This window comes from Corvus moneduloides, chromosome 27 (genome assembly GCF_009650955.1).
Source record: "Corvus moneduloides isolate bCorMon1 chromosome 27, bCorMon1.pri, whole genome shotgun sequence".
NCBI classification, from domain to species: Eukaryota; Metazoa; Chordata; class Aves; order Passeriformes; family Corvidae; genus Corvus; species Corvus moneduloides.
The window spans coordinates 5,231,633-5,248,615 of record NC_045502.1 but is presented as its reverse complement, the minus strand read 5'-3'; the positions used below and the strand labels follow the sequence as shown (position 1 = coordinate 5,248,615).

The following is a 16,983-nucleotide window of genomic DNA, read 5'->3' as shown; positions in this document are numbered from 1 at the left end:
GGGGGGCTCGGAGATTGGGGGATTTTGGGGGCGTGCAGGGGAGTTGGGAGGAGCCGTGGGCGGAGCCTCAGCGCGCTAAGCCCCGCCCCCCGGGGCTTATCGGATTGGGGGGGCCCCGTTTTGGGGGGGCCTCAGTGCTCGTTGTTCGTCCTCAGTGCGGGACAACAGGTGAGGGGGGCGGGGGGTCGCGGGGGGTTTCAGGGCGCTTGGAGGGGCTGGGGAGCCCCAAGTGGGTCTGGGGGTGGGTCCCATAGGGGTCCCGGCTCCTCTGGGGGGGGATTTTGGGGGGCTGGAGACCCCCAAATGTGGGGAGGAGGCATCTGTGGGGGTCCCAGATGCCTGGATCACACCGAGTGCGGAGTTTTGGGGGACCGGGACCCCTGAGCGGGTGCGGGAGGTCTATGGGAGTCCCGGACTCTCCCCTTGAGAGGCCCCAGGAATTTGGGGGTCCCAATTCCCCCTCGCACCCGCAGAACCGCTGGGGGGGCTCAGCACCCCCAAACCCCCACTCGAACACCCCAACCCCTCCCCAGAGACCCCCATCAACCCCAAACCCCACTCAGAATCCCCCAACACCCCAAAAACTCCCCCAAAAATTGCTGGACGGGGGAGAAAAGGGGAATTTGGGGGTTCCTGCACCCCCCAAAACCCACACGACCCCCCAAAATTCTCTCAGAAGGCCCCAACATCCCCGAACCCCCAAACATCGCAGGGGGGTGGGAGAAAGAGGAATTGGGGAGTCCTGCGCTCCCAAATTCCCCCGAAGCCCCCCCAAACAACCTCAGAAGACCCCAAGCTGTCCCCCCCCATCAGCCCCCCCGGCCCCTGGGTCCCGTTGTAGGGGGGTTTGGGGGGGTTTTGGGGGCTCGGGGGGGTTGGGACATCTGAGGCTCCCCCAATTTTCCTCCTCTCCCCGAGGTCACGTGATCCAGCCGACTCCAGGTGTCGGGGGCTGATAAGGGCTGATAAGGGGGGCGGCCACACCCACCCCCCCAAAACGGCCCCAAAAAGGGGCGGAGGTGTCTGGGTGGGGCTGATTAAGGGGGAGGGGCAGCTTTGGGGGGGCCCCGCCGGGGTCCTGGTGCCGGGACCCCCACAGAGCCCCCCGACCCACCTGGAAAGACCCCAAACCCCCCCAGGAAGGACCCCAGGGTGGGGCTGATTAAGGGGTGCGGGGACAATTTGGGGGGCTCGGGGAGGGCTCGGGGGTGCCGAGCCCCCCCAGACTCCCTTTCTTGCCCCTCCCCCAGCAGCTTTGGGGGCTGGGGGGGTTTGGGGGTGCCGGGCCGCCCCCGAACCCCCATTTTCGCCCCTCCCAAGCAGTTTCGGGGAGGGGGGGGGTTCAGGGGGCTTTGGGGGATGAGAGGGATCAGGGGTATTTTGGGGGGTTCTGGGGGTGTTTTGGGGCTGCGGAGCCCCCCTTTTTTTGCCCTCCCCCCCCAGCACTTTGGAGGGGACTTGAGGGAATTTTGGGGGAATTCTGGGGGGGTTTGGGGGATGAGAAGGACGAGGGGGATTTGGGGGGGGTTGGGGTGTTTTTTGGGGTGCCGGACCCCCCTGACGCCCCCGTTTTTCCGCCCCCAGCACCATGGCCGCTCTGCTGCGCTGCCCCGTCCTCGCCCGTCACCCGTGGCTGGTCCGAGCCCTGGCCACGGCCCCGCCCCGCCCCCACCCAGGTACCCGAAATTTGGGGGAGAGGTGGGGGAGGGGAGGATATCCCCCCCTTTGACACCCCCCTTTCAGTTTTGGGGAGTTTGGGGGAGTGGGAGGAGTTTTAGGGAAGTTTTGGGGGGTTGGGGAGGGTTGGGGAGCTTTGGGGGGTTTTGGGAGCTTGGGGGAGTTTTGGGGTGGGTGAGGGGGAAGTTTGGAGTTTTGGGGAGATTTTTGGGTGGTTTTGAGGGGTTTTATGGGGGAGCCTTACTGGGGTTGAGGGAATTTTGGGGTGTTGCAGGGTTTTTTTGGGAATTGGGGGTGTTGGGCCCCCCTGAATCCCCTTGTCCCCCCCAGGTGACCCCCCCGAGGGGTCCCACTGTCCCTTCATCGATCTGGGGGGGGAGGAGCCCCCCTTTGTCCAGCGCGCGGCCCCCGAAGTACAGGAGGACGTGACCTCCCCCGAGCCAGGTGAGGAATTTTGGGGACCCCCCCCGACGCCTCCCCCCTGTACCGGGGATACCCCAATGACCTCTGACCCCCCAGAGCCCCTGGACTGGCTGCTGGATTTGGGGGACCCCCTCGAGGACCCCCCCCGAGCGGCGGCTGGAGGAGAACCTGCCCGGTGAGGGGGGAGGGGTCTGGGGGGGGTTCCGGAGGGGCTCGAGAGGAGCTGCGGGGGGATTTGGGGGGGCTGGGAGGGGATCCGGGGGTCTTTGGGGGATACCAGGTCAGTTTAGGGGGGTTTGGGTGTGCAATGAGAGGGTTTGGGGTGCGGGGGGGGTCGGGTCTGATGTGGGGCTGGGGGGGCTTGAGTTTGGAGGGGTTTGGAGTCCCCCCCAAAAAAGACGCCTTTCCGTACAAGGCGGTTTTGGGGTGCAATAGGGGCGTTGGGGGGATTTTGGGGTGCAGTGGGGTGTTGGGTGTTTTGGGGTGTCCCTCCAACCCTTTCCCCCCTGCCCCGAGAATGCCTTACCCCATTAGGTGCTTTTGGGGGGTGATGGGATTTTGGGGGGCTCTGGAGGGTTTTGAGGTGCGGTGGGGGGGTCAGGGGTGCTGTGGCAGTTTCAGGGTGCCCCCCTGACCCTTTTTGCCCCCCCCCAGAGGACGCCTTCCCCTACGAGGCGGTTTTTGGGGGGCGCCTGGCGGGGCTGCGCCGCTCCCACACCTACCGGGAGTTCACGGCCGTGGGGCGCCGGGCCCAGCACCCCCCGACCGCCTTTTTGGGGTCCCCCCCGCGCCTGATCCAGCTCTGGTGCTCCAACGATTACCTGGGAATGAGCCGCCACCCCGAGGTGCTGCGGGCAGCCAGGTGGGAACCCCAAAATCCCCTTAAACCCCCTTAAATTGCCCCCAAATCCCCTTAAATGACTCCCAAATTCCCCCAAATCTCCTTAAATCCCCCCGAAGATCCCCAAATCCACTTAAATTCCCCAACTGCTCCCAGATCTCCCCCAAATCCCCCCAAATGCCCTTAAATCCCCTCAAGCTCTCCTGACTCTTCCCCTTAAATCCCCCAAATCACCACCAACCCCTCCCAAATACCCGCAGCCTCCCACCAAATCTCTCCCTCAACCCCTCCCAAATCTCTCCTAAAATCCCCCAACCCCTTCCCAAACCCCTGAAATCCTTTCCAAACCTCCCCTAACCCCCCCAAATCCCCCCCAAACCTCCCCTAACCCCCCCAAATCCCCTCCCCAAATCCCTGCCAAGCCGCTTCCAAATCCCCCACAACTGCTCCCAAATCCCCCACAACTGCTCCCAAATCCCCTACAACTGCTCCCAAAGTCCCCCAAAACCCCCCCAAACCCCCCCAGCCCCTCTGACCCCGTGCCCCGGGTGCCCCCAGGGCGGCGCTGGGCGCTCACGGGCTGGGCGCGGGGGGCACCCGGAATATCGGGGGCACGTCCCCGCTGCACGGGGCGCTGGAGCGGGCGCTGGCCCGGCTGCACCGCCAGCCCCGCGCCTGCCTCTTCTCCTCCTGCTTCGCCGCCAACGACACCGCCCTGGCCACGCTGGCGCGGCTCCTGCCAGGTACGGGGCACCCCAAACCCAGCAGAGCACCCCAAAATCCACGGGGAGCCCAAAACACCTGAAGGGGATCCGTAAATCTCACGGGAACCCCAAAAAACCCCAGCCCGGTGGGAGTCAGAGCTCTGGGGGTTCTACAAGACTTGTCGTGAGAAGCTCTTCAAGTTCTCTGGGCAACCCCGAAAACCCTCTTGGCAACCCCAAAAAATCTGCTGAGGAGCCCCGTCACCAAAGTGCATTTTATCCCCCAAAAACTCTTGGGTCCCCCAAAAACTTGGCCCCAAAAAAACCTTGTGGGACTCAAAAAAAAAAACTTACAGGGGAACTCTGAAGGTCTTGGACCCCAAAAAATCTCTTGAGAACCTCAAAAAAACCCTTTGGGAACCCCAAAAATCTGCATGGGAGCTCCCACAAAGCCAATGGGACCTCAATAACATCAGGGGATCCCCTAAAATCCATGGGAACAGAAAGAACCTCGTTTTAATTCTACAAAACCTGCTGGGAACTCCTAAAAACATCTCCAGATTCTCTTGGCAACCCCAAAAATCTGCCCCGCTCCCAACTTTACGGGACCCAAAAAATCTTCTGGGATCCCAAAAATCTCCTGGAACACCAAAAAAACTCATGAGACCTAAAAAAATCTCATGGGAGAAATCCAAAGCTCTTCAGACCCCAAAAAACCTCTTGGGAACCCCAAAAATTTGCATGGCAGCCCCCCCCCCCCCCCCCCCCAAGCTTATTGGACCCAAAAAACTTCCTGGGACCCCAAAAACCTCTTGGGAGTCCCCCAAACCTCTTGAGAACAGAAAAAACTCCTCCTGTGAACCCCAAAAATCTGTTCCTCTTTAGAGCCCTCCCAAAACCACGTGGGACCCCACAAAACCCCAGTCATGGGACCCAAAAACCCCCAGGACCCCCAAAATCCTTCATGGGGACCCTAAAACCCTCTTCTGATTCATCCAACACACCCCCCGAGCCCCCCAAAACCTCCCAAAAGGAAACCGAGGGGTGGGGGGGTTGGGGTGGGTTCTAGGGGTGCTGATGGGCACAGTGGGGTTTTGGGGTGGGTTTTTGGGGTGCTGAGGGTGCGGGGGGGTTTTGGGGTGCCCAGGCTGCCAGGGAATCATGGGAAGTTTTGGGATGGGGTTTCGGGGTGGATTTTGGGGGTGCTGAGGGTGCGGGGGGGAATTGGTTTGGGGGTTTGGGGTGCTGAGAGTGCGGGGCAGTTTTGGGGTGCCCCCAGGCTGCCACATTTTCTCGGATGCTGGGAATTACGGGGGGGGGGGGGGGTTGGGATGGGTTTTTAGGGGTTCCCATGAATTGGGTGGGAGTTTTGGGTGCTGATGGGCATGGGGATTTTGGGGGTTGGGCTTTTTGGGTGCTGACGGGTTTTGGGGTGCCCCCAGGCTGCCACATTTTCTCGGACGCGGGGAACCACGCCTCCATGGTGCAGGGGATCCTGCGCAGCGGGGCCCCCAAACACGTCTTCCGCCACAACGACCCCCAGCACCTGGACGAGCTTTTGGGGCGCAGCCCCCCCCGGGATCCCCAAAATTGTTGCCTTCGAGTCCGTCCACTCCATGGATGGTCAGTGCGGGGCACCCTAAAACCCCCCAGAACCCCCGGGACACCCCACAACCCCCTGAGATCCCCCCAAACCTGTTCAGACAGCCCCAAAGCTCGTGGGGTTCCAAGTGTCCACACCTCTCCTCAGACCCCCCAAATCCTCCCAGTTCCTACCAAGGTCCCCCTAAATCCTCCCCAATTCCATCCAAATCTCCTCAATCTCCTCAATCCCCCTCAGTTCCTCCTTAAATCCCCCCAACCCCTCCTAAATCTCCTTGAATCCCCCATAATCCTTCCCAGCTCCCCGAAGTCCTTTTAAATCCCCCCCCCGAAAAACCCAACCCCCTCCAAATGCCCCAAGTTCCCCCCAAAATCTCCTTGTACCCTCCCAAATCGCCCCTATACACTCCCATATCCCCCCCAATTCTCCCGTTTGCCCCAGTTCTCCCCAAATCCCCCCTAAATCCCCCACTATCCCCTCCAACTCCCCCCAGTTCCACCCCAAATCCTCCCTAATCCCCCCACAGCTCTCCCCAGTTCTCCCCTAAATTTCCCCAAATGCTCCCGGACCCCCCCCCAAATCTCCCCCATATCCCCTCAGTTCCCCCCAAATCCCCCCAGTTATCCCTTAAACCACCAAGTATTGCCCCGAAATCCCACTCAGCCCCCCCATCTCACACCAGTGTCCCCCCAGTATCGCACCTGTCCCCTCCCATGTCCCCTCCCATGTCCCCCCAGGCCTCTGTGACATTCCACCCACACACGGCATTCACCCCAAAACACCCCAAACTCCTCCAAAATCCCTCCAAATCCCCCCAAACCCCTCCAAATCCCTCCCCAAACTTCCCTAACTCCTCCAAATGCCCCCCAGACTCCCTCCAAACCCCCTCAACCCCATCAAACCCCCACTAAATCCCCCAAATCTCTCCAAATCCCCTTCAATTCCCCCAAACCCCTCCAGACCCCCCCCATGGGCCGCCCCCTGCCCCCCCCCCCGGCTCAACAGCGCCCCCGGTGGGGCCCTGTGGCATTGCACCGGCCCGCTGCGCTCAGCCCCAAAAACCGCCCCAAAACCCGCCCCAAATCCCCCCAAACCCGCCCCAAATCCCCCCAAACCCGCCCCAAATCCCCCAAACCCGCCCCAAATCGCCCCAAACCGCCCCACATCCCCCCAAACCCGCCCCACATCCCCCCAAACCCGCCCCACATCGCCCCAAATCCCCCCAAACCGCCCCAAATCCCCCCAAACTGCCCCAAATCCCCCCAAACCGCCCCAAATCCCCCCAAACCCGCCCCAAATCCCCCCAAACCCGCCCCACATCCCCCAAACCCGCCCCAAATCCCCCCAAACCGCCCCAAATCCCCCCAAATCCCCCCAAACCGCCCCAAATCCCCCAAAACCGCCCCAAACTCGCCCCAGACCGCCGCAAATCCCCCCAGACCGCCCCAAATCCCCCCAGACCGCCCCAAATCCCCCCAAACTGCCCCAAACCACCCCAGACCTCCCCAAATTCCCCCCAAACTGCCCCAAACTGCCCCAAATCCTCCCAAACTGCCCCAAATCCTCCCAAACTGTTCTAGACCTCCCCAAATCCTCCCAAACTGCCCCAAATCCTCCCAAACCGCCCCAGACCTCCCCATATTCCCCAAAACCGCCCCAAACTGCCCCAGACCCCCCAAACCGCTCCCAACCGCCCCAGACCACTCCAACCCCCCCCAAACCTCCCCAAATCCCACCAAACCATCCCAGACCTCCCCAAACCGCCCCAGATTCCCCCAAACCGCCCCAGACCTTCCCAAACCGCCCCAAACTGCCCCAGACCTCCCCAAATCCCCCCAAACCACCCCAAATCCTCCCAAACCACCCCAGACCTCCCCAAATCCCCCCAAACCGTCCCAGACCTCCCCAAACCGCCCCAAATCCCCCCAAACCCCCTCTGCGCCCCCCAGGCTCCATCGCCCCCCTGGCCGAGCTCTGTGATGTCGCCCACGCCCACGGCGCCCTGACCTTCGTGGACGAGGTTCACGCCGTGGGGCTCTACGGGCCCCGGGGCGGCGGCATCGCCGAGCGCGACGGCGTCACCGGCAAGGTGGACGTGGTGTCGGGGACCCTCGGTAAGGGGGGCACCCCGAAAATTGGGGGGAGGGACCCTCGGTAAGGGGGGCACCCCGAAAATGGGGGGAGGGACCTTCGGTAAGGGGGGCACCCCGAAAATGGGGGGGAGGGATCCTCGGTAAGGGGGGCACCCCGAAAATGGGGGGGGGAGGGACCCTCGGTAAGGGGGGCACCCCGAAAATGGGGGGGGAGGGACCCTCGGTAAGGGGGGCACCCCGAAATTGGGGGGGGGAGGGACCCTCGGTAAGGGGGGCACCCCGAAAATGGGGGGGGGAACCCTCGGTAAGGGAGGGGCACCCCGAAAATGGGGGGGGGGGGACCCTCGGTAAGGGGGGCACCCCGAAAATGGGGGGGAGACCCTCGGTAAGGGAGGGGCACCCCGAAAATGGGGGGGGGAGGGACCACACGGGTGGACACTGGGGTCGGGCTCTCTGGGGGTTTGGGGGGTCTGTAGGGGTTTGGAGGGGGTCAGGGCGGTCCCTGGTGACTTTAGGGTGCCCTGACCCCCCGTTTCCTCCCCCAGGGAAGGCGGTGGGTGCCGTGGGGGGGTACATCGCGGGGGGGGGCCGCTCTGGTGGACGCCGTGCGCTCCTTCGGCCCCGGCTTCATCTTCACCACGGCGCTGCCGCCCCCCGTGGTGGGGGGGGCCCTGGCGGCCCTGCGGGTTTTGGGGGGCCCCGAGGGGGGAGCCCTGCGCCGAACCCACCAGCGCCACGCCAAACACCTGCGGGTGCTGCTGCGCGACAGGGGCGTCCCCGCGCTGCCCGCCCCCAGCCACATCGTCCCCGTGCCCGTGAGTGGCGGCCGGGGGGGGCTTTTGGGGGGTCTGGGGGGGATTTGAGGAGGTCTGGGGGGGCTCGGAGGGGTCCCCGTGTTGCCCACCCCCAGCCACAACATCATCACCGTGACCGTGAACTGGAGGGGCCGGGGTGGCTTTGGGGGTGTCTGGAGGGGCTCGTGGGGGGATGTGAGGAGGTTTGGGGGGATTCGGGGGACTTTGGGGTGTAGGGTGGCTATGGGGGGGCTCAGGGGGGTCCCTGTCCTGCCCGCTCCCAGTCACATCGCCCCTGGGCCCGTGGGGGAGGGGGGCACCCGAGGGGGGGCTCAGGGGGTGGGTTTGGGGGTCCTGCAGCCATATTTTGGGGTGTGACGGTTTTTGGGGTGCAGGTTGGGGACGCCCTGGCCGCCACCCGGCTGAGCCGGGCCCTGCTCGAGCGGGGGCTGTACGTCCAGGCCATCAACCCCCCCACCGTGCCCAGGGGGGGGGAACTGCTGCGCATCGCGCCCACCCCCCACCACAGCCCTGCCATGATGGAGCACCTGGCAGGTGAGGGGGGACACGGGGGGCACAGGGGGATGATGGCCATGGGGGGGCTTTGGGGGACACGGGGGGGGTCATGGGGGGACACAGGGATGCGGGGATTTGGGGCTTTGGAGGGGCGGGGGGGGACATGGGAGGGTCCCAAGGACTGGGGGGATCTGGCGACACTGGTGGAGGGTCACAGGGTGGGGGTCCCTGGGTGACACCAGGCCGGTGCTCCCGGCTCGGGGGGGGTCACTGGTCAGTCGGGGGGGTCCGTACCCTCCCCTGACCCCGTGTCCCCCCCCCCCAGACCAGCTGTCCGAGTGTTGGGGGGCGCTGGGGCTGCCCCGGGACACCCCCCTGGGCCCCTCCTGCGCCTCGTGCCAGCGGCCCCTGCACTTCTCCCTCATGAGCGACTGGGAGCGGCAGCACTTCCAGCTGGGGGGGGTCCCTGTCATGGGCTGACCCCCCCCAAACCCGGGGGGCGTCCCGACTCCCCCCGGCAACTTCAGTCCCCGCCCCGCGGCCGCCTGAATCCCTCCCAGTGCTCCCAGTTCCAGGCGTTAACCCGTTACGGGAGTGGGGGGTGTTCCTCTCTTTTGGGGGGGGCGCTGGGGGTGTCCCCCCATTGCCCCTTCCGTTCCTCTCCCAGTTTTTCCCCGTTTTCCTCCCACCCATCCCAGTCTCTCCCAGTGCTCCCAGTAACAATGGCAATAAACCAAGATGGGACTGATGATGCGTCCGTCTCTTTATCTTGGGGGTGGGGGGCAATCACTGGGGGTGTCCCCCAATTTCCCCCCCAGTACCTCCCCCCTTCCCCCCAAATTCCTGGGTCCTCGTGTCCCTCCCAGTGCTCCCAGTTCCAGGCAATCAGCCGTGATGGGACTGATGCTCTCAGTGTCCAGCTCTCTCTGGGGGGGGAGCTCCCCAAATTCCCCTCCCAATTCCTCCTTCCCAATTTCCACCCCCTCCCCCCCAAACTCCTTGGGTTCCCTCCCCCCTCCGCCCCTTCCTGGGTCCCTCCCAGTGCTCCCAGTTCCAGGCCATCAACCATTATGGGATGGAGCCTAAGGCCTCTCCCCGAGGGGGTTCCTGGGGGGTCCCCTCTCCCCCTCCCACTCCCCCACCTGGGTCCCTCGGGGGGTGGGGGAAGGGCTCCCCTGGGTGCTTTCCTGCCCTTATCAAGATTTTGGGGAATGAGGAAGGAATTTTTGCTCCCCCCAGCACCCAGAGGTGGGGGGACCCCCCCAGCCATGACGTCAGTCCTGGGGGGTCCCTCCCCCTCCCAGTCTGCCCAGTCCTCCAGGGCCTTTCCCAGTGCCACCAATACCCGGCGAACTGGTGCCAAGGGGACCGAGGTGTCCGGGGAGTGACCCCCCTCCCGCGCCCCCCCGCCGGCTGAGGGACCCCCAAAATTCAAATGGAGGTACCGGGGGGGAGGGGGGCGGGTCCCACTCCTTGCACAATCCCCCCCCGGACCACCCCCCCTTCCTCTCAACCCCCCTCCTCTCTCTAACCCGCCTCTCCCAGACCCCCCCATGCCCCCTCCCCCCTCCCCACGGAGCCCTCCCAGCCCCCCCAGGCACCCCCTAAACCCCCCGTACCCCCCACGCACCCCCAGTCCCCTTTTAACCTCTCACAGACCCCCTGACCCCCCCCCCCAGTTTAACACCCCCTCTACCCCCCCCACCACCCCGGGCATCCCCATAACCCCCAAATAACCCCTGCAGTCCCCAGCCCCATCCTTAAACCTTCCCGGACACCCCCTCTGACCCCCTCTACCCCCAGCCCCTCTGGACACTCCCCAACACCCCCCCATCTATCCCCCTATGACCCCCCAGCCTGTCCCTCAGCACCCCAGAGCCCCCCTCTTTAACATCCCTTCTAACCTCCCTCGCCCCCGCCCCTCCGGACACCCCCAACCCCCCCCAAATCACCCCCCTATTGCCCCCCAGGCCCTCATTTAACCCCCCCCTTGCCCCCACAGACGCCCCCCGGGCACACCCCCGGCCCCTCGCTGCTCATGGCCGAGGTGGGGTCCCTGCGCTGGCCTTGGGGGGACACCCTGGTGCTGGGGGCCCTCAGGGACCCCCCTGGTGCCTCCCGGGTGGGCCCGGGGACCCCCTCCCTCGGCCCTCGCCCCCTTTCCGGCGGCACCTGCGGCACCTGAGGGTGTCGGGGACCCCCGCCGGGCCCCCCCATACATCCCCATGCACCCCCCTCTAACTCAGCCCTTCCCACTGAGCCACTCCAGCCCGTCCGGGCACCCCCTTACCCCCCATACACCCCCCCCCCCCCCCCCAAATACCCCATACACCCCCGCCCCTCTTTAACCCTCCCCAGACCCCCCCAGCCCCCACCCTTGTAACATCCCCCCAACCCTCCTCCCTACCCCATCCCCCCCAGCCACCCCCACCCCCCCAATGCCCCCCATACCCTGCCCTACGACCCCCAGCCTCTCCTTTAACACCCCCAGACCCTCCCTCTTTAACATCCCCTCCAACTCCCCTAAACCCCGGACACCCCCTACACCCCCCATGACACCCCCAGACCCCCACTTCTCCCCCCTTCTCCCCACAGACCGCCCCGCCGCCCCTGGGCACCCCCTCGCCGCCCCGGGACGCGGCGCTGGCCATGGCCGAGGTCGGGGTCCTGGCGCTGCTGCTCGTGCTGGCCCTGGGGGGCAACGTCCTGGTGCTGGTGGCGCTGAGGGCCCCGCGCCGGGACCCCCGCGGCCCCGGGGCGCCCCCGGCGCGGCCCGCGCGGCCCCTGCGGCGCTACCTGCGGCACCTGAGCCTGGCCGACCTGGCGGCCGCGGCCGGGCAGGTGCTGCCGCAGCTGCTCTGGGACCTCACGGACCGGTTCCGCGGACCCGACGCCCTTTGCCGCCTCACCAAGTACCTGCAGGGCGTCGCCATGTTCGCCTCCGCCTACGTGGCCGTTGCCATGGCCTGGGACCGCCGCCGCGCCATTTGCCGCCCGCTGGGCACGGGGCTGAGGGCCGGGGGCGCGCAGGGGGGCGGGGGGCGCGGGGCGCGCTGGGGGCGCTGCAGGTGGGGGCGCTGCAGGTGGGGGCGCGGGGGCGCTGGGGACACGGGGAGCGGGGTGCGGGGACGTGGGGACACCGGGGACACCGGGGACACCGGGACGCGGGGACACAGCGGGTGCTGGCGGGGGGACACGGGGCAGGCCGGGGACAGGCACCGCGCCCCCTGCTGGCCGCTGGGCGCGGTGCAGCGGAAAGGGGGCGGGCAGGGGGACAGGGGTGGGGACGGTGGGGACGGTGGGGAGGGGGTAAAAGGACTCGAGGACACTGGGGACGGCCAGGGAGGGACACAGGAAGCCTCCGAACGCAGGGGGAGGTGTGGTGGGTGCTGGGGGTGGGGGCATGGGGGCACCGGGTACACTGAGAATGAGGTGCGGGGCCATGGGGACACTGGGGACACCCAGGGGAGGACACGGAGACAAATTGGGTGCTGGGGGTGGGAGTGTGGGGGCACTGGGGCCGCTGGGGATGAGGTAGGGGGACATGGGGACACTGGGAATGGCAGGGGCGAGCGGTGGCGGTGCTGCGGGAGGGGGCACGGGGACAGTGGGGGCACCAGAGATGGTGTACAAGGACATGGGGACACACAGGATGGCACACAGGAACCCTCTGGATGCTGGGGACAGGGACATGGGGACACTGGGGATGCCAAAGATAGGATGGGGGGACATGGGGAGACCAGAGGTGGCAGGTGGGGACATATTGAGGACACCAAATATGGGGCACAAGGGCATGGGGAAACTGGGGGTGGTGCAAAGGGATCCACTGGGTCCTGGGGACAGAGACATGGGGACACTGGGGACACTCAGAGTGGCTTAGGGGGACACACTGGGTGCTGGGGGTGGGGACACAGGGACACTGATGACACCAGGGATGGGACACAGGGACCCAAGGGGTGCTGGGGATGGGGACACAGGGACAGCAGCAGGGATGGGGCACAGGGACGCAGGGACACCTGGGATGGCACATGGGAACCTGCTGAGGGCTGGGGACACAGGGACAGTGGGGACAGCATCACTGCCACATCCCCTCTGTGCCCCCCAGACCCCTGTGTCACCCCAGTGTCCCCAACCCTCCACATCACTCCAGTGCCACCAAGCCCCAATGGCACCCCAATGTCCCTCCATGTCACCCCAGTCTCCGTCTGTGTCACCCCAGTGCCACCAAGCCCCAATGGCACCCCAATGTCCCTCCATGTCACCCCAGTGTCCCTCCATGTCACCCCAGTGTCCCCAAGTCCCAATGGCACCCCAGTGTCCCTCTGTGTCACCCCCGTGTCTCCAAGTCCCAGTTGCACCCCGATGTCCCACCGGGTGTCCCCAGTGTCCCCAAGTCCCAATGGCACCCCAATGTTCCTCCACGTTCCCCTGATGTCCCCGTCACCCCCCTCATCACCCCAGATGCCCACAAGGTCCTTGTCACAGGCCACCCTGGGGGGGTCTGGGACCACCATGGGGATGTCTGGGGCCAGCAGGGGGGGCTCTTGTGCCATCACAGAGGGGTCTGGGGCTATCACGAGGGGGTCCTGGGCCACCATGGGGGAATGTCAAGCTACCGTGGGGGACTCTGAGGCCACGACACAGGGGTCTGAGGCCACCATGGAGAGGAACTGGGCTACAATGGGGGTGTCTCAACCCACCCAAGGTGGGTCTGGGACCATCATAGAGGGGTCTTGGGCCACCATAAGAGTGTCTGAAGCTACCATGGGAGGGTCTTGGGCCACCACAGAGGGGTCTGGTGCTACCACGAAGGGGTCTGGGGCCACCACGGGGTGGTGTCAGGTGGCCTTGGGGTGGGCTGGCACAGCCCTTGGGTGGGCTCGCTCTGGGCTGGGCCGGGCCCGCTCGGCACTGGCCGAGGCTCGCAGGCGCTGGGATGCGCTGGCCACGGCCTGGGCGCTGGCGCTGCTCTTTGGGCTGCCCCAGGTTGGCATCTTCGGGCAGCGTGAGGTGGCCCCAGGCGAGAGCGACTGCTGGGCCACCTTTGTCCAGCCCTGGGGTGCCCGTGCCTACGTCACCTGGGTGGCCCTGGCCGTGCTGGTGGCCCCTGCGGTGCTGCTGGGGGTGCTGCAGGTGGCGGTGACGCGCGCACTGAGGGGGACACGGGGGGTCCCGGGGGGTCCCGGGGGGCTGGGACGGGCCCGGGCCAAGAGCCACCGCATGGCCGTGGTGGTCCTGGGCGTGTTCGTGCTGTGCTGGACCCCCTTCTTCTGCGCCCAGCTCTGGGCAGTGTGGGACCCCCGTGCCCCCCGAGAAGGTGAGAGGGGACGGGGGGACATGGGGACAGGAGCGGGGACATGGGGGGCGTGTGGGGGTGGGCACATGGGGATGCTGGGACATGGGCCCAAGGGGACAGACAGATGGGGGACGTGAGGATGGGGTCACAGGAAGAGGGGCACACGGGAATGTGACGGGCGTGGGGGAATGGGGATGGAGGACGTGGGGGTGTGGGGGGTGGGGACATGGTGATGGGGAGGTACATGGGGATGGCATTGGAGTTATGGGGGACATGGGAACGGGGCCACGGAGGTGCCTGGGCCATGGGGGTGACAGGGCCATGGGGGTGGGTCCATGGGGACATCGGGACAGGGGAGGGGGACCCAGCTGTTTCCCACACCAGGGTGGACTCTGGCTGGGGGTGGGTGTCAGGGAATGTCCCCATCCCAGAGCCTGGGGGGGTCATGGGGTGTCCTTGGGGGTGCTGTGGGGTGTCCACAGGTGTCACCAGATGTCCCTGTGTCCCCCAGGCCCTGCATTCACCATCCTGATGCTCCTGGCCAGCCTGACCAGCTGCACCAACCCCTGGATCTCGGCCACCTTCAGCACCAGCCTGGCCCGGGCCATGGCCCGTGTCCTGTGTCCCTGCCGTCACCCCCGGGGGCACACGGGGTGACACAGAGTCCCACGGGGTCCCACGGGGACACGGCCCGCAACCTGTGTCCCTGCTGCCGCCTCTCAGATCACACGAGGTGACACAAGGTGACACGAGGACTTGAATGAGGATGGGGGCTCGCACTGCGTGGGGGGACTTGAGTCACAGAAGGACTCAGTGGGGACACACACGGGACTCACATGAGGACTCAGTGGGGACACACACGGGACTCACACGAGGACTCGAGGACGCCCGGGGGGTCTCATGTCACACAGTGGGGACTGCACGAGGACCGAGAGCTCGTGGTGCAATGGGGGGGGCATGAGGATTGGGGTGCTGGGGGCGGGGCTTGCACGAGGGGGCGGGGCTTGCACGAGGGGACACAGCTGGGCCTCTTGCAAACCCTCGTGCAAGGGATGGGGGGACACGAGGAGGGGACATAAGGGGAGGATCAACCTCCCCCACTGTCTGTAAACCCAATCACCAATAAACCAGATTTTTACCCCAAATCCCCCAATTTGCGGCACCTCTTAACACCCCATCGCGTCCTCCTTCCCATGGCGATGGGGCGGCCCCCTCCCATTCCACTCCTCACCTTCAAACTTGGTATGCTCCATGCAAATGAGCCAGCTCACACCACCAATCAAACAGCGTGGTGGGCGGAGCCCCACATTCAAATCGCTGACCTGTGGGGTGGGGGCGGGGCTTAAACAAAAACTGACAGCAGCGGAAGCCAATCCCAAAGGCGAACCCGGGCTCATGGGAGGGGGAAGGAGGTGGGGCCCGTGCCCCCAAACCGCCGGGACCCCCAGCGCCACCCCCAGAGCCACCAAAGGGGGCGGGGCCGAGGCGAGCAAGCTGAGGGGTTATGCTAATGAGGGTCTATGCTAATGAGTATTTATGCTAATGTGGGTCTATGCTAATGAGGGTCTATGCTAATGAGGGTTTATGCAAGTGAGGATCTATGCTAGTGAGGGTCTATGCTAATGAGGGTCTATGCTAATGAGGGTCTATACTAGTGAGGGTCTATGCTAATGAGGGTCTATGCTAGTGAGGGCCTATGCTAATGAGGCACCGCTGCCGTTGCCGGGAGAACAGGCGAGTGGGCGGGCTTGTGAGCGCAGAAGGAGGTGGGGCCAGAGGGGCAGCAGCCAATCCGGAGGCGGCGGGGCGGGAGGGGGCGGGGCCAGCGGGGCAGCAGCCAATCCGGAGGCGGTGGGGGCGGGAGGGGGCGGGGGCCGCTGGAGGGACGCGGCGGGGCCGGGGGGGTGGCCGCGTCGGTGTCACCCGCACACCTGAGGGCTCGCGGGTGTCACCGGTGTCACCTGCACACCTGAGGGCTCGCCGGTGTCACCGGCGTCACCTGCACACCTGAGGGCTCGCTGGTGTCACCCGCACACCTGAGGGCTCGCTGGTGTCACCGGTGTCACCCGCACACCTGAGGGCTCGCTGGTGTCACCCGCACACCTGAGGGCTCGCGGGGGTTCCAGGCCGAGGGCGTGGCGGGGACAGGCCCAGGCGCGGGGGGCTGGGCGGGCCGTGGGCACAGCCGGGGCGATGGCACCGTCTGCACGGTGTCCCTGCGGCCGCTCCTCCTGAGAGCTGCTGAGCGCCAGGAGCTCCGAGCCGGCCACTCCTGGAGCCAGGGGGCCACAGGGACACTGCGGAGGCTCGTGGAAGCCGCGGGCTGGTGTGACACAGAGCGGCTCACGGAACCCAGGAGAGCGCTGTGACGCAAGGGAACTTCATGGAACTGTTATAAATGAAATTGGTAATTCATGCTTGTGTACATAAATTTCGCAAGCCTTGGCAGCAGCAGAGAACACAATACGGCCAGGAACTAATCAGCATACGAAAAAGTCTATCTCGGGTGGAGGTAGACCTTATCTGGAACCATTAACACCACACCTGGGAGATGATCTGGATGATGATGAAACTGATTAACATCTCGGGGATGTTAAAGGAGTATCCCATTCCGGGAACTAAGAATAACTGTTCCAGGAATTGGAGATGGACCATTCATCATCCAAGATGGACAATTCATCAGACCCAGGAAATGCTTTGTGCAGTCCAACTTCGGGACACGAAAACATCATGAATATGCTAAATTGCGAGAAGAATAGAATTAATTTGGACTCTGCCCAAGAACTGTATAAGAAGGAACCAGCTGAAGCGACATTTGTGAACTTGGGGATCTGATGCGATAGAGGTCAGATCTGTGTTCACCCAGCACCGATCCCGGGCTCGGGGCTGACCTTTTCCAATCGTGGCTTTCTGTGTGACGGCCACGGAATAAAATTTATTTCTTTATTAAATTTAATTTGGCTGAATTTCTTTACTTCACCTCTGAGTTATTATAATTTTGAAATCAAGAGGCTTTCAGGCAAAGATACGGGAAAT

The 16,983-nt window shown here is 65.0% G+C and overlaps 2 protein-coding genes across 2 annotated transcripts; both read left to right on the top strand.

The window, feature by feature from the left end:
• The first annotated feature begins 65 nt into the window (after window positions 1-65).
• On the top strand, window positions 66-9,218 carry LOC116435675 (5-aminolevulinate synthase, erythroid-specific, mitochondrial-like). The gene is given in 14 exon segments (XM_032092184.1): window positions 66-168; window positions 1,585-1,676; window positions 2,008-2,121; window positions 2,197-2,240; window positions 2,242-2,275; window positions 2,755-2,962; window positions 3,500-3,684; window positions 5,088-5,215; window positions 5,217-5,268; window positions 7,198-7,362; window positions 7,887-7,921; window positions 7,923-8,156; window positions 8,531-8,690; window positions 8,977-9,218. Coding segments are annotated over 13 exon segments (1,602 nt in total). The 5' UTR covers window positions 66-168; window positions 1,585-1,588; the 3' UTR covers window positions 9,132-9,218.
• Window positions 9,219-10,086: 868 nt separating this feature from the next.
• On the top strand, window positions 10,087-14,912 carry LOC116435480 (vasopressin V2 receptor-like). Its single transcript, XM_032091815.1, has 5 exons — window positions 10,087-10,092; window positions 10,654-10,773; window positions 11,217-11,677; window positions 13,580-13,968; window positions 14,459-14,912. The coding sequence occupies exons 1-5, from the start codon at window positions 10,087-10,089 to the stop codon at window positions 14,602-14,604; spliced, it is 1,122 nt and encodes a 373-aa protein (XP_031947706.1). The 3' UTR covers window positions 14,605-14,912.
• The last annotated feature ends 2,071 nt before the right edge of the window (window positions 14,913-16,983 follow it).